Source organism: Lagenorhynchus albirostris, chromosome 13 (genome assembly GCF_949774975.1).
Source record: "Lagenorhynchus albirostris chromosome 13, mLagAlb1.1, whole genome shotgun sequence".
Classification (NCBI taxonomy): Eukaryota; Metazoa; Chordata; class Mammalia; order Artiodactyla; family Delphinidae; genus Lagenorhynchus; species Lagenorhynchus albirostris.
In genome coordinates, this window is record NC_083107.1 from 66743127 (window position 1) to 66759586 (window position 16460).

The 16460-nt window shown below is 43.1% G+C and overlaps 2 protein-coding genes across 12 annotated transcripts in view; one reads left to right on the forward strand and one right to left on the reverse strand.

Moving 5' to 3' along the window:
* The window catches only part of ALK (ALK receptor tyrosine kinase), a 713856-nt gene extending 710652 nt beyond the window's left edge, over nucleotides 1-3204 (forward strand). Inside the window, exons 29-30 of the mRNA XM_060168966.1 lie at nucleotides 544-634; nucleotides 2521-3204. Of these exons, the coding sequence (XP_060024949.1) occupies nucleotides 544-634; nucleotides 2521-3204 (775 nt within the window). The remainder of the gene's footprint in view (nucleotides 1-543; nucleotides 635-2520) is intronic.
* CLIP4 (CAP-Gly domain containing linker protein family member 4) overlaps nucleotides 1-16460 on the reverse strand; it is an 82417-nt gene that overhangs the window by 7140 nt on the left and 58817 nt on the right. For 8 of the 11 annotated variants that reach the window (XR_009544169.1, XR_009544173.1, XR_009544174.1 and 5 more), the window contains exons 16-18: nucleotides 11256-14593; nucleotides 7101-7317; nucleotides 1064-4896 (exon numbers count right to left, since the gene is read on the reverse strand). Coding sequence is in view for 1 of the 11 variants with exons in the window: in XM_060169626.1 (XP_060025609.1) it covers nucleotides 14272-14593 (322 nt within the window). In the remaining 10 variants the exon portion in view is untranslated. Of the gene's footprint in view, nucleotides 1-1063; nucleotides 4897-7100; nucleotides 7318-7949; nucleotides 14594-16460 lie in introns of those variants that run through there. The other 3 variants (XR_009544167.1, XR_009544170.1, XM_060169626.1) reach the window with 3 other exon arrangements.

A 16460-nucleotide genomic window follows, 5' to 3' on the forward strand; every position in this document is an offset into this window, starting at 1 on the left:
ATGTCTGTGGCTTCAACGGGTTAGTCTTCCAGCCCCTTGAAAGCAATAATGTCACACCTGAAAAGGTATCCGTCGTCTGGATGGAGGCTGTGGACTCACCAGGCTCACACGCCTCAAGCACCTCCTAGGAATCTGTGTCCCAGACTCCGCCCCTGCCGCCCTGCACCATGGGTCTTGAGTCTCCTTTAAGTGTTTCTATTCCCTGCGTTTTCTGCTGTCCTGTCTGGCATCCCTCGTTCCCACAAACAAGGCAGATGGGAAATAGAATATTCTGTCCCAGAGCTGACTTTAATTCAGGAATGGAACGAGAGGAGACATATGTAACGTAAACACCAGGATGTCCATGTTCACGAGCCCTATGTTATATACACCTTCACACTCTGCCCATAAGCAGAGGGCAACATGTGCCAACACGGGACAAGATGAGTCCCCACCCTCGAAGACAGTACCATTCCAGTCCCATTTAGAAAAGTGCTGGGGGAAAAAACGTATTTTTCATCCTGTTTCTCTTGATTTTAATTAATGTGCTTGTTCTTATTTTAGATACCGGATAATGACCCAGTGCTGGCAACATCAGCCTGAAGACAGGCCCAACTTTGCCATAATCTTGGAGAGGATTGAATACTGCACCCAGGTATAAACATTTCCGCCCCCCTTGGCCAGCGTTTATATGGAAAAGTCTTGCAGATGGCAAATACCAAAATGGGAAATAACAGTTACACCAGCCAGGAAACATGAGTTATGATCATGAGGACGAATGTTAATTATCTATAAAGTAAAATGAGTAGTATCTCAGTTTGCCTGTTTTGTAGACAAATACTAGTCGCTGCCACTTAAGAGGAGCTGAGGCTTGGAGAGGTTTTGTCCAAGCCACACAGCTTCCCCGCCATCCCGCTGGTCCCTACACAAATCCCGCTCCCATTTCCGTCAGTAAGGACTAAGTTTTTCCTCTTTTGATAGAAATGGGATACCATTTCTGCAGACGACTGTGCCTCCTACCTCCTCAAGAGAGGAGGCCATCAAGTGAGAACCCCCGCCCCCTCCGTTTCCTTCGTCTCTGCACCTGCGCCGTCCTCAGTGGAGCCGTGTCCTCCTCTCCTTCAGGGCGGCCCCTCCTTCTGCACCACTCGCACCACTTTCAGGCCAACACTTACCTCCTCTCCGCTGTATGTGCTTTCTTTCCCTCTCTTGCCTCTCATTCCGTCAGGATATCTAGTTCTGGAGAACATTTTAGAAGTCAGACAATAAGCCACTACCTCTCTAAACTCCCTCTCATCTTAGTTGTGACAATAGACAAACCCATTTTCACACTGTAGTCATTTCCTGTCCTCATGATTCCATCTTTTCGGGTCCTTTGGGCTCGGAAGGCATTTATCTACACAGACTTCAAGTTATTCGGGGTTCTTTCAGAGAACTTTACGTTCAGTGGCTTTTAGGTTATTATGTTGTAATATTAATGGAATACATCCACTTAAGTATATATACTTTGGAGTAATTTTCTTCTCCAAAGTACATAAGATCCCTCTTAAAAGCAAGGAACTCTGTACAAGCATATTTTGAATGACTCGCTATAGAGATTAATGATTAATGGGGAAGGAATTAAGACTAAAGCAGAGAGAATTAGAAGGTAGTTGTTTTTTATTCTTAAACTCTTTACTGATGAATACTGGACCTATATGTTTTTCTGTTAAACTGAAGTAATGGTTTTTCCAATTTGCATAAAATATTACAGAATCAAGTTTCTGCAACTTTAAGCTTTCTACCACAGATTTTCCTCAAATCTCTGGCAACTGCCTTCTGCTTTTCTGTATTAGTCTGTTGCTGTAAAAATCATCTAGCACAGAGCTGATTTTGTAAACGGTTTTCCTCGTAGCACTTCAGTATTTCCTGGGTTTCATCAGATACAAACTAGTTAAAGAACCACTGCATTGTGATATTGGCACGTGTAATGATACGATGACTACACCCAGAAATGTTATAATCAAGTGTAGCCCATCCAAACATGATGGAAATGGAAAGACGAGAACTAGAGGTTAACCTGTTAAGCCCACATAGTGTGTCTCTCCTCTCCTACCCTCCCCTTGCCCCCAACACACACACAAACACACACCCACTTGAAGTCAAACACATAGACTTTTTAGTTGAAAGGAATCATTTTTAAAAGTAATTTACAATCTTTTAAATCCATTAATCTGTAAGATTTGCCCAAAGGTGGTCTCTGCGAAGCCTTTCCTGACCCCTCTCCCCTGCCCTGGCAGTCGGCCACTTCCCGGCACCCTCTCCCCGCACCCTGCAGGCACTTCCGTAATGGTACTTATCCACCAAGCTCTCCAAAGATGAGGATGATTTCCCGTTTCTTATTCCCCCGTGCTTATAAATTAGCAGATTCCCAATGAACACTGAATAGTCTCTTCATCTGTAAAATAAGTTCGGATGACATCCGCGCTAAGGGAGCTTCCAGATCCAACATGTTTGGCCTGTGGTTCAAAGTTTCCGTCCGTCCATTTCTCCCACCTGTAGGACCCAGATGTGATCAACACTGCTTTGCCCATAGAATACGGGCCCCTCGTGGAAGAGGAAGAGAAGGTGCCCATGAGGCCCAAGGACCCTGAGGGAATCCCTCCTCTGCTGGTCTCCGCTCCCCAGGCCAAGCGGGAGGAGGGCCGCGAGCCAGCCGCCCGCACGGCTCTGCCTTCCACCTCCTCGGGCAAAGCCGGCAAGAAGCCCGTGGCCGCAGAGGCCTCTGCCCGAGGCGCCAGGGCGCTGGCCGTGAAGGCGGGACACGTTAACATGGCATTCTCTCAGTCCAACCCGCCCTCGGAGCTGCACCAAGTCCAGGGGTCCAGAAACAAGCCCACCAGCCTATGGAACCCAACCTACGGCTCCTGGTTTACAGAGAAACCCACCAAAAAGAGCAATCCTCCGGCGAAGAAGGAGCAGCGCGAGAGGGGGAACCCGGGCGGCGAGGGCGGCCGTGCCATCCCGCCCCACGCGGCCGCCGGCCACCGTCCAGGCACCTCTCTGCTCCTCGAGCCGTCCTCGCTGACCACCAGCCTGAGGGACGTGCCCCTGTTCAGGCTGCGCCACTTCCCGTGCGGCACCGTCCACTACGGCTACCAGCAGCAGGGCTTCCCCCCGGAGGCCGCCGCCCCGGGCCCGGGCCGCTACGAGGACTCCGCGGCCAAGAGCCAGCCTGCGCCCTGAGCCCGAGCCGCAGCCCGAGGGCGGCGCGCGCCAGGTAACGGGCCCTCCGCAAGCCCCAGAGCAAACGTCACTTTTCATTCTGTGCCAACTTGTTTTGAAGTGGCACATCACAAGCTGTATTTTCAAACTGCTTCACGAGGTTTTGAGCATGGGTTCATCCTGTTCTTTCAAGAGGAGAAAATCTCATTAAGACGAATGATAAACACGAGGCCCGAACGGGGCTGCGCAGGGTTTTGACGCACGGCTGGTGTCCACCTCTCCCTGTTTCTTTCCAATCCTGTGCGCTCCGCCTCCACGCACGCAGAACTAGCGCTCATGTGTTTCCTAGTTGGAGTCATAGATGTTCCCTTACCTTGTTGATGTGGGCATGGACCACTTGAGGAAAGAGGGAACAGAAATAAGGGAGTTCTCTGCGGCGAGTCAGCGCGAGGAAAGACATTCTTTACTTGGAAAAGAAAAATCATAGACAACTCGCTGAAACGTCACTGTGGATGACGTTTGGATGTTTTCAGTTGTGGTGATTCATCGACGACCGTAAAAATGTGGTAAATAGTTATGGTAGTAGAGAGAAAATGTGTATACACTCATCTAAATGAAATGCAAACACTCAAAGTGCTTTGAGATGACAAAACACGGGTACAGATCGAGAGATTCCAACATCCAATTAATATACCTCATGCCTTAAGAGAACCCTCCTACTAAAAGTGAACAACTGAGTGTGAGGTTTCCTACTGGGTTGAAAACTCAAGATTTAAATTATTAATTACTTATTTTAAGACTTTCAACTAAAATAAACTCCGATGATTTAAAAAGAAAAAATTTAAGCAGCAGTGATACATGGAAGCATAGAAACATATCCATTCACGGGCATTAGTGTCAAACCTTCCAACAGTTTCAATCATGAAGCTTCCCAAGTTGAAGTTTCTACTACTACTGGTGGATCATTGGAGTAACAGGCCCTCCGATGGTCCTAAGAAGAGGTACGAATACAGTATCTATCCTTCCTTCCTCGGGCTTCACCCGAGTTTTCGCTCCTTTAATCATGTGATCCTAACATACACGGAAACACAAATTTGCTGAAATACACATAGCATAATCTGTATACCTGTCAACTACAGGGTAAAAGAGAATTTTTTCTCTGGGTGGCAATGAGTAAAGGAACTAAGGAACACTTGGAGTGCTGAGGTTGGCAGTGACATATTAGGATGGGAGTTCTGAACTTGGTTTTCGCAGATGAAATTTATCTCCATGCAAAGGAGTTGGGAATCTGTTAAACCTTACACATGTACATATGCAGTGATGCTTTATCTCATTCTTTCTTTCTGCTCCCCTTCGTTCTCTTGCCCAGTTTCTTTTCTGGTGGTAGCTGTGCCAAAACATCACTTTGGGAGGAAAGCATCTTTTATCGCTTGTTAGGCACTAAGCATTCCCAAGCGAAAGGACAGTGTTTATCTACCTTTTCTCCTACCTTCGTAATTTCACCTACATCAGAAGTCTCACTCTGGGGCTTCCCTGGTGGCGCAGTGGTTGAGAGTCCGCCTGCCGATGCAGGGGACGTGGGTTTGTGCCCCGGTCTGGGAGGATCCCGCGTGCCACGGAGCGGCTGGGCCCATGGGCCGTGGCCGCTGAGCCTGCGCGTCCGCAACCTGTGCTCCGCGGCTGGAGAGGCCACAACAGTGAGAGGCCCGCGTACTGCAAAAAAAAAAAAGAAAACAAAAAGTCTCACTCTGGTTGTGGGAAAGCCACTCTGTTCTAAGCCAACACTAGACCAGTGAGTGTTGATTCCTCCCATGGCAGAGCCTTGCCCTAATCAGTAGTTCTGCACATCTCTAGAAGCACTGACACCCTGGACACCACTTTTCCTTTAACTGCCAAAAATATTTTCATCCGACACACATGAAGATGAAACATCAATGAACTCATCTCTAAATACCTGTTATCAATAAAGTTTTAGCTCATGCCTGGTGCGAAGTAAAGTCTAATTATATAAACATTAGTCTAATTTGTAAACCACCTGAAGGGGTGCAAGAATCACACTTTGAAAAACACTCTCCTCAAAGGATGACAGAGCGCTGTCAAACCTGAGAAGAACAATTTCATTTTATATTTGTAACACCAGTAGCCAGTGAAACAGGGAGCATGTTACGTGGTTAAATAGCCAACTCTTTCATTAACAAGGAAAAAAATCTTAGCCCTTTCTCTTCTTAAAAACTACAGATCCATTACATTTTCAGGTTGTGCCTTACTACCACTGAGATTGATTTGCTGATTCTCTCTAATCATCTTTATTGGTATCAATTTTCGTGTAAATGATAGTCCAATCTTAAAAGCTTGTATACGTGGAAAATAAACAGCTCCACACTGAGATATAACGTCCTCAAGATGTTTTATTTAACTCGCTGTAAGCCCAGGTATTGGCACGGTATTAATCTGGACTGTTGTACACTCAATATTGCTCCAGCCATATGGCTCCAGCAATTTGTACAGATGCTGTGGACTCACATATTTATTAGTTATGATGCAAAGTCCCACCTAGAACATGCACAATTATAAGTCTGTAGATGTTATGTGAATTAAACCATAAGCTGGTATAATTATTCTTATTCCATGTCTATAAAGAAGCTCAGCAGAGTTCACAATCGTTCCATTGGGAAATCAGCAATCTGTGAGGAATGACCAGTTTATCCATACGTGGCACCTCAACATTACAGCCAATCAACATGGCAGGAATGAACTTCATGTTTTAGAAAGAGTAAGGTATACTTAGTAGTTGAAAGACCAGATTCTCTAGCCCGTTAGGATGTGAGTCCTGGCTCTCCATGGCTTATCAGACCTGTCAATACCTCAACGTCTCCATATATTGTACAAAATAAGGACAATAACTTCCCTTTCTCACTGCCCCTCAGGAAGATTATAAATTGTGTGAAAGCACAAGCACTCCCTCTCATGCCTCTTGAATTCCCAAGTGATTTGGGTTGGGTGTGGGGAGAATTGCAACAGTCAGCGTGTGTCTCTACACACCTGCCCTCCCCACCACCCCCGTCTGGCCCTCCCGGCTCCCCTTCTGTGCCGTGTTGGCTTTGCCTGTCACTTATTTAATGACGGTAGCAAGAACCCTACCAGAACCAAGTGCTTTCAGGGCAAAAGAAGAATGTAAAGACTCTCTACCACACTTAGTGTTAAAAAATAAGCATCAAAGGAAGATATTTAACCCATTGGATGAATTCTTTTTAAAAATTTTCTGGCCTCTCCATGTAGTGCTTGGTAAGCGCTACAGCTTAAGATATTATGTGAACACAGATTAACTCCAGTCCATAAAATGTGAGGCTTTTGCATCCAAATCCACACGGCACACCACCAAGAAATTCTACGGGATCAGGCTATTTTGCTAGATTTTTCTCCAGTAATAGTAGGATTAAAATTCACATGAGCTTTGTAGACCTAAAACATGATGCTTATGAATTTAGACTACTCTGAATAACAGACTTCCTATGACAAGATTCATAAAATGTATGAAGTGTGTTGTCAATCTGTCTTTAGCTAATGACTTTTTAAATGGGTCCCCCAAGAACATACAACTTGACTTTGCTAATTTCATTGCAGCAGATGGTTCCCTATGCTGTTGTGTGAACATACAAAACGAAAACCAGCATTCCCATAATCCTCCACAAGATGCCCTAAAATAAAAGATAATTATTAAGAACAACTGGTAAGGCTTCTATTCAGATTCTGTTTTGATTTGGTATCCTCAGTAGGTGTGTTTAAGTTCTAATGCACCACTCAAGTACAAAGCTATTTTTAGCCCTAGCTTAACAGCTTTAAAACATTTGGAAAGCTCAGTGCAACAAAAGAATATGGCATGGAGTTGGGGGGCAGGGAGGAACACGGACACTAACCACAGCACCAGAGCGACGTCTCTCCCCTCTTCGGCTGTTCAGTAGATGTAAACACGCGTGTAACCCTTCCACGTAAAGACGGCACCACCAGGGTAGGAGAACCGCAGGTCCCGGGTCTGCCTGCAGCGCCGTCCGCTGTCCATTCCTCAGATCCTTCTGCTTGACACGTGCTCCAGCGGTTGCCCCACTCCGTTCATCTGCTAAGGCCTACTGCCTCCTTGAAAGCAATTGCTCACAATTAGTTATCCTGCCATCACTAAAAGGCTCTTTGGGTAGGTGCTTTTCAGCCGATGTTAGCTGAAAGGCAGTCTTACTAAATGAACTCACTAAGCCTTAGCAACTAGTAGATTAACGCTCCCTAGAGCGTTTACATCTTGAGAGGTTATTTGCCAGTATAGATGACTATCAGACTGTTAAAACCTCAGATGGTTATGATACGTTGCATGGTTTAGCGCTCATCAATTATTTGAGAAACAGTAGGCAGACCGAGCAGGAGTTAAGGGCGTAGGTGTTAGATAGCAATTACCTACCTACATGACCCGAGCAAGTTGAAACTCTTTCTCATTTAAAAACATGAGCAGTTTGGTCTCAGAGGCCCCCTTCCTTTGATTCTGAAGTGTATGATTCTGTAAGACTTCACCTCTGTGTAAGGTAAATCCCAACACCTGGCCCACAGTTGGTAGGACATGACCGGTGTGTGCGTGCGCACGTGCGTGTGTGTGTGTGTGTGTGTGTGTGTGTGTGTGTGTGTGAGAGAGACCCTTAATTCATTCCGAGGCAAAGCCAATTAATTCAGTGCACAATCCCAGTGAGCCTATATTTAACCTTTATACAAAAGCAGACCAGAAAGAAGTTTAGCATCAGTTCTCTGTTTATTGTTCTATTCAAAGATCTCTGTAACAAATCACAAAATCATTAACATGGCAAAATGAAGTTGCTGTCTGGGGTGGTTTCCTGAAAGAAGCAAAGCTGACGCAGGACTATGAGAATCACGTCTGTTTAGCACCCTTCACGCTCACCACAGCACCACTTACTCTCTTTAATTACATTTGCCACAGTGGCAACCTTATTAGCAAAGTAAAATCATGCAACTTATCACTTGAAGCGTTACCTTTCACCACACCTAATACTCGATGACAGATCTGACGCACTTGCTGTCAGTGCTCATTCCCAGAGTAACAAAGCCCAGGACAGGCCACACGTTCGCGACCAGGCAGTGTCTGTGGAGTCAGGCATCTCTGAACAAGCACCATGGAACCATGATGATGAGGAATCCACTAATGACAGGAGTCTTCTCTCCCAGTCACCACTGGATTGGAGAGAATCCCTCTTTTCGGGTTTGTGGAGACACCCACTGCCACTGGAGGGCAATTTTTGGAAACCTGTTCCGAATTATATAGCGTTGTAGCGGATCTAGTAGTAGGGAATCCCCAAAAGATAGCCAACTCAAATGCCCCACCAAAAGACCAAGAGACGATTGTGACAACTGCAGGCAACTGTCTACGTTTTAGCGCATCCAACAGTTGAGGGGAGAAAAACCAGTTTAAATATTTTTGCATTATTTCAAAATTATATTTATGTGGTAGTTCACAGTTCTCAGTAAGAAGTAAAGTAAGATTAAAGACAAATTCTTTTTCCTCATGTATGTACCAGTTAGCAGCCGGTGATGTTTTATAAAAGAAACTAAAGCAGAACATGACACCGAATTCTCCTCTGTCACACCCCAAGGAGTGTGAAGTGAGACCTCAAGAAATCTCATGCTATTTCTTACTTCCCTAAGCCCTAGTCCCTTCAAGAAAGAGAAAAGATCGCTTGAGAAAAATCACAACATTTTAAACTGATACATATAATCTACTGGAATTCTTATTAGAAATCCATTTTTACTGGCAGGTTCAATAAAGGAGACTGAAAACTTTCACTTTAATCCTCTTCTCTATTGTGTATAATACAAAATCTACTTTCCCCTGTCACCAATTGGGACTTTTATGACTATTAAAATTCATTTTAAAATCCATTTTAGGATTTTTCCCAAAGATATTGTGTAGTAACACCTATCCTTCATAACAAGAACTGTCAGGGACAGCCAGTGTCATCAACAACACTGTTGACTGAGATGTAAGCTGAATCTCGGAAGTCGTATTAGAGAAAGAGTAAAAAGAATGGCTTGAAGCTGTGCATGTAATTTTAACATGATTCATTTCCATGTCAGTCTGATTTGATTTGTTATGTGAAAAATAGTTAGTCCAGTCTTCAAGAAGGTAAGGGTACTTTGAGTAACACCTCTATCAGGCTGGAGGTGAAAGAACTTAACCTCTGAGATCAACACGGGTCAAGGAGAACACAGCATCTGGATATTTAAACTTCCTAAACTTTAGGAATGCTTCAAATTCAAATTCAGTTCAGCGCAAGTAGCTTCCTGATACTCCCTATTTAATTTCATCTATCCAATTCAAACAACTCCGACTAAACATCCAATCCTAAGACCAGTTCCTCCGAGGACAGAGGCGTACAAGGTGTGCCTGAGTGTAAGGACCTGCGTATCTACAGGAGCAACAAACTTGACATCTGGGTTCATTTAGGGTTTTAGAGCTGAAATTAAAACCATATTTATGATCATTTGTCAAATGACGGCAGTGATCACTAGGGACAGGTTATGTTTTAAGCTAATAGGCTCAATTTAAACACCTAGAGTATCTTTACTAACATAACTCAGAACTTACTGGCCTGCTGCAGCACCACGACCACACTTCCCTACTTGAACTGAAAAATAATGAGACCTGCTGCTGCTTTATCGTGAAAATTCTATTCGTTATAAGATATTCTAAAGGGACGAGAGGAAAAAGGTTCCCACACCGCTTGGTGCCTTTCTCGTCAAGGGAAAAGGCTACAAGCAGAAAAGAAATTTCATTTCTACCACGCATAATGAAAATATATTGTTGTCAGTAACATGTGCCCATCTACTCTAATTCCTCCCCATAAATTCCTTTTTCCCTTCTGTAAAAAGGAGCACTGGCGAAAATTTTGCTAGAAAAAATTCTTTTTGCCTACGCAAAGGCATCATATTCTGCTGGTAAGAAAATCTTAACATGATCTACTTAACTTGTTCAGCCCACACACAAGCTCCACTAAGAATGTCTGTTGTATATTCAAGCAGCTTATGTGACATTGTTTGTAAATAAGAGCCTATGTACCAAGGGATATTACTAAACAATTACTAAAAATATATGTGATGTGAGTTTTGTATTACCTACTGTGTTTGTATTACAAATAAGTGTAGTGAAGGAAAGGGCATGAAGAAAAATAAAAAATAAATTCTCCTACTTGCTTGCCATGTGGTGATACATATTATATGTCTCTGAGTCAATCATTTAGATAACAAATATCCAGTGAATGGTTAAAATTACTAGATCTATTTCTTAACTAAGCATGATCCCTAACACATTAGGTCTCTAGCCTCAGTCAACGTGGCTTAAATAATATTATCACATAGCCTAAACAGGCAGGTCCAAAATAAAACTCTGAAACAAAAATGCTTGGCACCGGAAACCAATGCTGTGCACACCTGGGTGAGATCCAGTTCATCCTCTCTGTGTTAGACCACACATGTTACTGTGTTCCCTAAATTACCATCATATCACAACAGAAATTCAAAACCAGCCCCAGGGACAATAGATAGGCAGTTAGGTGACCCCACTGTGTCTTTCCTGCCCCCTTTTCTACCCCTGACACCCAACATCCTTCTATCTCCTTCATGTCACTATTTTGGGGTAAAGTTGGGCTACCATAACTCAAACCTTTCTTGTCCTTTGTCCTCCCCTACCCAGCAAAATTTACCCGTCCCACGGCCTGGTCTCTCAAGCCCACCTGGTTGAAGCTGGCGAGACAACACCTCTACTTTAAACCATCAACAGCCCCCACTGCCTCTGTTCATTTAACAAATGCCTCCTGAGCCTGCAGTAGGTGCCAAGTGTTATTCCAGGTGTTAGGGAGGAAATGATGAACAAAACAGTCAAAACCCATCCCTCAATCCAGTGAGGGACAGGACAAGTAATGAGCAAAAAGTTGTAGCATGACCAAGGGTGGTAAATGCTAAGGAGAAAAATAACACACGAGAGGGGATAAGGAGTTCGGGAGAAGACAGTGCAACGGTCTCACCAAGATTACAGTGCCTCAGCTCAGATTCCACAAATGTCTGTATCTCAACACTTTTCAGCACTTAAAAAATACTCCCATCAAATTACCTGGAAATATAGAAACAAAGCCTTTTAGTAGAATGTAGATACTTATTTATATATATTTTGAAATCTATAAACTCAAGGTTTTCTATCCAACCCTAAATAAACAAATGAAATCCCACTGGTATAAAAGATAATTAAGCAATTTTAGAAAACCAAAGAAATACATTCTTTTCTTAAATGGCTCTCTGTCCATCAAAACAATATAATCGGAGAGTAGCTAAAAACATAACTTCATTTGCTGAGTAGAAGCATGGTACTTTTTAAGACTCTATAGGACAAGGGTCCCCAACCCCTGGGCCGCACAGCAGGAGGTGAGCGGCGGGCCAGCGAGCAAAGCTTCATCTGTATTTACAGCCGCTCCCCATCGCTCACATTACTGCCTGAGCTCTGCCTCCTGTCAGATCAGCGGTGGCATTAGAGTCTCATAGGAGCGCGAACCCTACTGTGAACAGCACATGCGAGGGATCTAGGTTGCGTGCTCCTTATGCGAATCTAATGCCTGATGATCTGAGGTGGAGCTGAGGCTGTGATGCTAGCACTGAGCAGCGGCTGCAAATACAGATTATCATTAGCAGAGAGGTTTGACTGCACAGAGACCGTAATAAATCAATTGCTTGCAGACTCATATCGAAACCCTATCAGTGAGTGGCAAGTGAAAACAAGCTCAGGGTTCCCACTGATTCTACATTACAGTGAGTTGTATAATTATTTCATTATATATTACAATGTAATAATAATAGAAATAAAGTGCACGATAAATGTAATGTGCTTGAATCATCCCGAAACCATCCTCCCACGCCGGTCCGTGGAAGAATTGTCTTCCACGAAACCGGTCCCTGGTGCCAAAAAGGTTGGAGACCACTGCTATAGGGTAAGGATGGGACAAATCCAAGTCATTACTGTAAGAAGAAAAAAGTGAACTACAAAGCATATATACTCTGCGTACCTGAGAAGAGGAGAGTTGCAGGCAGGGTCGGTGACAACATGCCACTCCAAACCAAAACAGCTTCCCTTTTTATTAATGCTCAAGACATGAACTTTGAATGACATAAGCAAAACACCAATGAAAACACCTAATTTTTATGTATAGTATACGTAAACATACACATTACATGGATTTAATAATCCTAATCTAAATATGAGAACAATTGGTTCTCTGACCTCAAAATAAATTCAGTGTTGGCATTACTGTTACTAACTTACAGGGTTTTATATTTAACAGGAAGAATTATGGACAACCAAGTTCAGTGTAGTCATGGACTTCACGCTAAGGTATAAATAGAGTTTTTAAGAAATAAACTATATAATAAAATAAGTTTACTTTTGACACAGTACAGTCACTTTCTTCAATCAAAAATATTCCTTGATTACAAAGCAGCCTTATTTTGCAAATGTATTTCAGGAAAATAGCTCTAGCAATATTTGAAATTTCACACCTTTTTAAAAAGGCAGCAAAGCAAGAGAATTTAGATTTTAAACAGTATATTGCAAAATAGTTCAATGTATTATTTCTAAAGCACAAAGCAAGCTCCGTTTTGAAGGATGCTTTTTATCTTATAAAGCAAACTATTCCACTATTTCCGTGGTAGTTTAGAGTCTAAATATCTACAATAAAAGATATATCTTTATACATACAGGACAAACTTCAATACATATCCACAACACAAATGTTCTGCATTATTACATCACTCTATTACGAAGCTTAGTTTGTTAACATGTGCTCAAAAGGAAAATAAAAACATGATACAGTTCTGCAGCTTTATAACAGGCTGAATTCTGCAACAACTGAAAATATAAAAAGAGCAACAACAGCAAACGCAACACCGGTTTTATGAATAATAACACAAAACATCAAGAAACCATAAACATTTAAATGAATAGCTACTACATTCTTCTTAACACATCTTAATTTGCTCTCTTGTCATAAATATAATTTTTTTAATGTTTTTCATATCCCTGGAGGAAATGATGGCCAATCCTCCACAAAGAGGAAAGTGCATCATGCTTTATTTTAAAAGTGCTTCATATATGTATGTTTTATAGATATGTCCCATAAGGAAGTTAATTAAGCACGTGCAAAAAATTCTAATTGTGACTTGAATTTATAAACCTAATCATGGGTTTTTGTGGTTCCTCCAGATAAGGCAGTCAGTCACTAACAGAAGAAAGATCTGAGATGACATGCTTTGTACAGCGGAAAGAGCCCGAGCCACAGGTCAGGAGACCCACGTTCTAGTTGTAGCTCTGGTAACCAGCTAGCTTGTGACCCCGCGTGAGGAAGAGCGGCTTTAGAACCTGGCAGCGGGCAAGAGGCTGAGCTCCAGAGTCCCTTCCAGGAATGCCTTACCTACAGTCCTAATGTACCTGTAGGTGAGGCATTCCTGGAAGGGCAAATAACTTGACCCAAAGACATGAAAAATACCTAGTCACACAGCTATTATTCTCTTACTGTCCTTATTAGTACAGAAAGAAATAAAAACTCTGAAAATACTTGACAGAAAAAGGTCATGTGAAGGTCTTACGTTAACCAAAGCTAGTGAAAACCTTCACAGTTATGGCATATGGAAAATCCACTATTCTGTGCAAAAATGAGACAGAGTAAGCAACATCAGTCAGTCACTTAATGGCACATTTTTTCCCAAGTCTCAGAATTCTCTTGGGTCTAAAGCTTTAAATCTTAAAAAAAAAAAAAAAAAAAAAAAAAAGGCTGATTTTGAGATTGTTTTAAGAGAACCATGATTCCCACAGTTCATATTTCTAGCTTTTTAAAGGAGTCTCTCTGAATTGTTATAATGCTTTTCATGAAGATAGCTCTGTTTTCAAATTTTAAGTAACGGCTAAAAGCTAAATAAAGTAAACCATTTGCCATGGACTCTTTATTTTACGTCGTGTGTGTGTGTGTATGAGCTCATTTAATACTGTAGAAGTTTAACTCAACAATTCTCATCCACAAGCTTTGACCCGTTTATTCCCCGGTAGGTCACTCTGCTGGGCCTCACTAGGACCCCGTGGTTTGGCCTGCAGGTGAAGTAGCGTTTGTCCCCCACTGCCCCATCGTTCTTTCCCTTGGCGCTTCGAAGCTCCAGTCCAAGCCAGATCCCTGAGGCAAAGTCAGTGGGGCCCAGGTACCTAACGGTGCCCATCTCGTTGGAGCTGGTGAGGAGGACCTGGGAGCCCTCGTGCAGCCTCACGCGCCCCTCCAGGCCGCCGGCCGTGGTGCTGCTGCTCCAGCTGCGGCGCAGAGCGGGCTTCGACCTGTGCAGAGGGAACGCGAGAGAAACTCTGAAGCACGAAAGCCACGTGATGCAATTCACCGTATTCGTTTCCACTGCCAGGTTCAAAAGTCATTCACAAAAGGGCATACTTTATGTTCACAACTTGATCTTTTTTATTCTAAATAGCAATATTAGGATATACTTTTCTTTAACATTAAAACGTTTTTCTCTTCTGGCTATTTTAATACTACCCTAATCTGGATTGAAGATTTCACTAGCAATTTATATATGCGCATGCCCTCGGTAAAATAGCAATTAGAAAAAAGACACCTATAACTGCTGAACAAGCAAAAAGAAAAGAGCCTAGTGGTTTGGCCGTGGTAAATAAAATGCCATTTTGCTCACCTTTCAAATATTCCTTTACATGAAAACCATTTTTAAAAACTGTTAATCCACAACTTTAGAAACTACACACACACGCACACACGCACACACACACACACCTTCTACGAATGAACTCCAGTTACATTTAAGGGTTTGCCACTCTCCCTGTCACTAACATTAGGAAGGACCTTAGTCGTCTGGATCAGGATCCCTCCTCTTTTCTCTACAACAAAACATTACTTACAAGGCACTGCCTCCTAGCACCCGCCACCAGCCTGATGACACAACTACTGGGCACCCACACGTGGAACCCGTCCAAGGCCTCATGCCAATACTGCCCAGGGCTTCCTCCACTGTCCCTGGGAAGTAGCCAACTCTGCCCAAAACAGAAACATGCCCAGGAGCTTGTCCTATGACCTGAGACCTCCCAAAACAGTCATCCAGAAACCACCACCAGTGGAGCCTTCAACCCGCCGTCCACGCCACCTCTCCTCCAGGAGAAACCCTTCTCCCAGCCCCACAGTAGAGACAACTCGGAACCTGTTACCAAAACTGCATGGAGCCTGACTGCGAGCAGAGTCTGGGTCCTGCTTGGTTTCTATTATATTCCACTCTCCGTATTTTTAAATACACTCTCACACGCCATGTCTCATTTCTTCCTATTAACGACCCCGAGAAGGGAAGAGCACTCTAATTTTATGGGTAGGAAAACTGAGGCCAAAGCCTGTCCTATGCCACATCTGATAAATCCTAGTTATAAAATGTAATTAAAAAAATATTATTTACCACGTCAAATGCACGAATACAAAGTTAACAAAGAAATACGTAAGAGCTGTAAGAAAAGTATAAATCTTTACCGAAGAATATACAAAAGAAAAATGAAAAAGCTTTGTTCCTGGATAGAAACATATATATATAAATGAATCCTCCCCAAAATGATTTTTTTTTTGCAACCTGATGAAATTACTCGAATTTCACATAATGACAGTATCTATCGTTTCCTGAGCACTTACTATGTGCCAAACACTTCACATACATTATCTCATCCAACCTTGCCCAAACCAGGGAGGAATTTGAGGCTAAGAAAAATCAAGCTATTTGCCTAAGGTCAGAGAGATGGTAAAGAGGAGACCTGGGGTTCAGATCCAAGGTCGTCAAGCACAAAGGCCAGGCTCTTGCTCACAACCACAACGGGCATTAATAATTAAGAAAAGGTTGAAAAATAATAATATGGCAAAATTTACATTGCCATTATGTTAAATTATAAAATTACAAAAATTAAAACAATGTGGGGACGTCCCTGGTGGCACAGTGGTTAACAATCTGCCTGTCAATGCAGGGGACACGGGTTTGATCCCTGGTCCAGGAAGATCCCACATGCCACGGAGCAACTAAGCCCGTGAGCCACAACTACTGAGCCCACAAGCCACAACTACTGAAGCCCACATGCCTAGAGCCCATGCTCCTCAACAAGAGAAGCCACCGCAAAGAGAAGCCCGTGCACCGCCAACAAAGAGTAGCCC